This window comes from Chrysochloris asiatica, unplaced genomic scaffold, assembly GCF_000296735.1.
Source record: "Chrysochloris asiatica unplaced genomic scaffold, ChrAsi1.0 scaffold00033, whole genome shotgun sequence".
Classification (NCBI taxonomy): Eukaryota; Metazoa; Chordata; class Mammalia; order Afrosoricida; family Chrysochloridae; genus Chrysochloris; species Chrysochloris asiatica.
Window position 1 is genome coordinate 14,200,166 of NW_006408551.1, and position 6,000 is coordinate 14,206,165.

Consider the following 6,000-nt stretch of genomic DNA (forward strand, 5'->3'; position numbering starts at 1 on the left):
AAGAGCTGGGAGCAGAGTGTGTACTTTGAACGCAGGGTCCTGGTGCTGGAAGACTGATTCCAGGACACGTGGAAATCTCCAAGGGCCACAAGCCCCTAGATATTGAAAAGGGACAAGAACCTTCCCCCAGAGCCAACCAAAACAAAGCTTTCCCCTTGAGCTGGTACACTGAATTCACGCTTCAAGCCTCTAAACTGTGAGAAAATGCATTGCTGTTTGTTATTTTTGGTGATATGAAAAGTGGCTAAATGTGAATATAGTGAACACAGGATAAGCCAAGTAAAAAATGAGTGTTTGAGCACATATGATGGGTATAAGCAAATTGGTATATGGGTAGGGGTAGGTGTATACATCCATGAGCACACACAGATAGGTCTATAAAAAAACAAAACTTACTGTCATCGATTCAATTCTTATAGTCTCCCTGTGTAAGGGTTCCGAGTCTATAAATCTTTATGGGAGCAGAAATCTTCATCTCATAGGTTTGAATTGCCAACCTTGCAATTAGCAGTTCAGTGCTTTTCCTACAGCAATAGGTACAGGTAAATACAAATATGTGGATGCAGGCACATATAGTCATTGCAAACAGAAATGTGTCTCTTCTTCAGACATAACCAAAAACCTTCCAACATTGGTTTTCTGTGTTTGAAGGCTTAGGATAATAGTCTCATGGGACTTTGTACAGCTTCTATAAAGCTTTTAAGTTTCCTTTCTGTTACTGAGAATGTGTGGTGTCTGGGATAGATAATATTCAAGTGAATTTTTTTTCCATGCCCCCTCTCACCTATCTAGCCAACAGAGTCCTGGTGTGGCGCTGTGGGCTAATGCACCAGACTGCAAAGTTGTTTGAACTGCAAGGTCAGTGGATCAAGCTCACCAGCTGCTCCTTGGAAACCCTATATAGGGTTGCTATGGGTCGGAATCGACTCGATGGCACTTAACAATGACATATATAAATAGATAGATATAAATATATCTATCTATCTATATACATATATATATATATATCCCACATATTATATACTAAAATCTGTCATGCCTACCCAAAATTTTAAAACACTCCATTATTCAGCATGATGGATTCCATTAGCCCTCCGATAGATTTTTTTTTCTATAAGATCTTAAGAACAGAATACAGTTAATGAAGGGGTTAATTCTAGAACAGAGCCTATCCCCAAGTATTTCTATACTGTCTTAGTGTGTATTATAACTTAAAAAAAAAAATTCAAAATCACTGAAGCTTAACATGGTGTATTTGAGTGTTTTTTTCTCTGCAGTCTCTTTTTATTCAAATGTAACTCTGCTTCTGCCTGGTTTTTATGCCCACATATGACAAAAACACATGTAAATGTTCTTCATTCTGAATTTGTCTGATTGTGTGTGTGTGTTTGTGTGTGTGTGTGTGTGTGTGTGTGTGTGTGCGTGTGCTGTCACTAAAGTTAGGGAGTCCTGACAGCATAGTAGTTAAAGTACTTGACTGCTAACCAGAAAGTTGGTAGTTTGAACCCACCAGCTGCTACTCCATAAGAGAAAGCTGTGACGGTCTGCTTAATGTTTCATAGATGATACTGTGTACTTCAGATGGCCTCATGTCAGAACACATATAATACACATATTTGTCCCACTATTTGAATGCTAGATTAGAGTAGAGAAAGCCAGATGTCTCCATTGTAAAGGCAGTTTTTTCCTATTGCAGTCAGCAAGTGGTCTGTGAGCTGACATGTTTGCAGGATGTGAATTACCTATTCCTGATTGTGTTTTACTTGACTTTAGCATCCTCTGAGGATCTTTGCCTGAATTAATTATTTTATGGAGATGGAGGTTCCAAAATACTGGGTTTTCTAATTCTATCATTCCTATATGAAATTTTTCCTGGACTTACACAATAAAGAAAAACTTTCCCTCACCAAAATGGAGAAAACAAAAACAAAAAACATGCCTTGGTGAACTTCCTTATGTATATCTTCATATATTTGTGTCAGAATTTCGGGGGAGGTGGGGATCAATTTATGTGCAATTAATGGGACTCCTGGTGTGGCACTGTAGGATCAGCTCTGGACTTCCAACCACAAAGTTGAAAGTTCAAACCCACCAGCTGCTCCTCAAAAACCCTGTATAGGGTTGCTATGAGTCAGAACCAACTCATTGGCACTTAACAACAACAACAGTGGGTCAAAAGGAGTCCTGGTGTGGCACTGTAGGATAAGCACTTGACCATAAGGTCAGTTTGAACCACAAGTTCAGTGATTCAAGCTCACTAGCTGCTCCTTGGAAACCCTATAGAGGGGTCACTATGCGTTGGAACCCGACTCTGTGCACTTAACACCTACAGTAACATTTAACAATGGGTTAAATTTTTATTGTTTATTTGTTCTTTAAAAGGTTTATGTGTTAACATAGTTAACAGGAACAAACTATGCCTTTATTAACTCTGAATATTAATCACCTTTTTCAGTGTTTGCCAGTTTGTTTAGTAAAAGCTGGTATCTTGTTTTAATTTGCATTTATTTGTCTAATAATATTAAGCATCTTTTAATTTTTGGGTTTTTCACATTTTTCTAGTTAAATGCTTGTTCGTTTTTTGTTTGTTCATTTGTTTTATCTTTTTCTGTTGACTTATAGAAACTATATAGTAATAACTTATTATTGATCCAATTTATCATTTCTTCACAGCTTCATCTATATCCTATATTTATCCTGTAGGACTAAAGATCAGGTAGAACCAGCTGTTTAAATATACTTTGTTGTTGTTGCAAAGACCACAACAACAGTTTTCTGAGGAGCAGCTGGTAAGCGTGAACCACCGACCTTGTGGTTCAAACCGACTTTGCAGTCCAGCACATTAACCCATAGCACCACGGTCACTTATACATTGTAGATTAAAATCCAAAGCATGTCCAGTAAATCAGTTCCCTTATGGCTTATTTGCAGGCTCATTCAACAATATGTGAGTGATATAGCTTAGTCTTACCTTAACAATGTAAGGATTGGTGACAGAATTAGTGATAGAAGCCAGATCTCGTGTCGAATGTTGTCTCTACATGGATCTCCCACTATTACTCCATTTATTTTCATCTTTCCCAAGTTCATCTATCCCTCTAATTTCCTCATCATCTTCAGCGGGACCACCTTTCTTTTACTCTCTTGAACATAAAACATTTTAGATACTTAACTCTTCTTTACTCCTTCTCATCAAGTTTGGTAATCTTCCTTCAAACTGTTTTTGGTGTTTCCTCTTATCACCATAATTTACATCTCCTTGCCCTCTCACATGGGAGCTATGGTAATAACCTGTTAACTTAACCGCAGGTGCTTCCCATTCATGGCTATTCCAGTCAACTTAACCCCGACATACTGAGCTAGTCATGTTGCCCCCTCGACTCAAAAGTCTCTAAGCTCTTGTTACATAAGAAATCAAATCTAAAATCTAATTCACACTCTCATTCAAAGAACATAACAGTCTGGCCTCCACTTACTCACCCAACTTTATTGCCCACCATACCCCCAAAAAACAAGTACTGGTGTGGCACTGTAGGATAAGTTCAAGATTCCAGAGTCGGTTTGAACCACAAGACCAGTGGTTCAAACTCAGCAGCTGTTCCTCAGAAACCAACTTAAAGCATTCAACAACAACAACTCCTTAAAATAACATCTTATTTTTCAACAAGTTTCCATTTCTCATTTCCCTTGAGTATGTCAGACCTACTCTCATCATTGATGTAGACTTACTGTACATCATTGCTCAGAATTCCCATCCCATTTTATTTGTAGTAACACTTTCTAAACTATAGCACCCCCCATTTTTTCTCTTAGAAAGCCTTCCCCAGTTATTGTATTGCTTTTGTTTTCATGCATTTATGTTAATACTTAAGTTTCAGGTAAGAAATAGAACAAATCATTGTTGTTTAAACCCTTTAAAACTATTTCTCTGAAAGGTATTCTATTTTTTTAAGATGTTGGGGGCCAAGTAAATGGTTTCAAATTGCTTTTTTCCTTTTCTTTTGTGTTTCAGGTTTGGCTCTTTGACCATGGATGGGGGCCTTCGCAATGTTGACTGTCTTTAGTAAGAAATTTGAGAAAAATTTCCATTTGCACAAGAAGATAATGCCAGGGCATTCAATGAATGCCTTTATGAATGGTCTCTCATGTCTACAATTCAGTATTTGATGTGGAAATGTAAATATGTAGTATATTGTAAATATATTGAAAAATACTAATTTTTGGCTGCTGTTAAAATGTAATTTTACCTTTTAACATTTATAATTACATGAGGAAATTTGACCTCAGAGAGCACTAGAAGAAAGCCATGACCAATATCTTAAAGTTACTGATCCTCTGCTCTTCTGTAGAGGTTGCTAGGGCTAATCAAGACATATTTCTCTGAATGCCAACTGAAAACATTTTTTAAGTGGAGTAAAAATTGGCATCCTTACAAGTCAGAGAAGACTGATAGTTGGTTGATGCGTTTGTAAGTGATAGAATATAGAAGCAACTCTTGTGTATGAGTAGAAGAACCAAACCACTGTTTTGCTAGAACCACAACTTTTTTGAGAAGGATTGTTGTGAAGTGCCATCGAGTCAGTTCCGACTCATAGCGACCCTGCATAGGGTTTTCAAGGAGTGGCTGGTGAACTTGACTTTTCAGTCCAGTGCATTAACCCTCAGTGCCACACAAGGATTCCTTGAGAAGGATGAAATGGCATTATTTCATTTTTCAAGGTGCCCAAATCCCCAGTTAATTGTTTAATTTCAGGTGATGAATTATTGAGCAAAATTTTAAATTTTTGAGTCATTATTAAGAACTGTTCATTTTTTTTCTTTTGGCCATAAATATATAATTGTCGTAAAAATTTTAGGGTCATTTTAACTGTTTTAAGCTGTATATTTTTTTCTTTAATTCTGCTTACTACTTTATGAAAAAATATCAATAAATTTCTTGATTTTTAATATATAAAGAGTTTATGTGTGTCTGTACACCGTTTAAGAAACAAGTTATATTTTGAAAGAAATATTGATAATGATAAGTTATTCTCAGATAATTTCATTATATCTGTAAATCCATTAATTGAAAGTTGGATGTAAGTTCACTTATACAAATTAAGTGGCACATTCTCTTTGAAAAATCTACCCTGAGTTCAGACTAAAGGATTGTGTTCAACAAGAATTTTTTTTTATCTATCTAGGATTTTCACTTGTTTTTGTTTTGGTCTCTGATTTATCAGAGTATTGAATGTGATTAAATACAATGTGTGTATCATAAGAGTATCATGTCTTAAAGAGTAAGTAAATTTGACTACCATGAATGTTGGAAAATAAATTGCTTTTAAAATTGAAATGAATTAAGATTTTATTTGAGATCATTGATGCACTATTGTATGTAATTTTGAGTGCCACATATACACATTATAGAAATAATGCCTGTATGAGTTCCTTATGTAAACACAATTATCCCCTCTCTTGCGTTTGTGCAATGAAGAAATGTTTAATCCTTCCTCATATTTTTCATTTGACCATCTAACATATGTTTAATCATACAGTTTATATATTTATGTCACTGAACATTTGGTAAAATTTTACTCAGATTATGTAATCAGTTGGTAAATTTGTAGATTGAGTGTTTATTTTAGCAAATCTAGAAAAGAATATTAATAAACAATCCCGTGCTGGGGGAATTATATATTTTTATTAGTTACATTTTTAAAAACAAATCTATTCTACAGTAGTGTTTTTTAAAAAAGACTAACTTTTTATTCCCTATGACATTGACATGGGAACCCACCTTTGTGTGTGTGTGTGTGTGTGTGTGTGTGTGAGTGACTTGGATGAAGCTGTACAGAGTAAATTCATTTTCCATTCAGTAATTTATGCACATTTTGTTTCATGTCATTGATTGCAGCCCCCACAATGTCACATCACTTTTTCTACTTCCTCCCTGTGTTTCCTGCTTCCATTCCTTCTTGTTTCCTCACCTTGAATTTTGCCCTTGGGTAACTGCTGCCC

General features: G+C 35.8%; 1 protein-coding gene across 1 annotated transcript in view; it reads left to right on the plus strand.

The window, feature by feature from the left end:
• TBK1 (TANK-binding kinase 1) overlaps nucleotides 1-4,087 on the plus strand; it is a 92,626-nt gene extending 88,539 nt beyond the window's left edge. The window contains exon 20 of the mRNA XM_006859518.1: nucleotides 4,013-4,087. Within this exon, the coding sequence (XP_006859580.1) occupies nucleotides 4,013-4,064 (52 nt within the window). The 3' untranslated portion in view covers nucleotides 4,065-4,087. The remainder of the gene's footprint in view (nucleotides 1-4,012) is intronic.
• The last annotated feature ends 1,913 nt before the right edge of the window (nucleotides 4,088-6,000 follow it).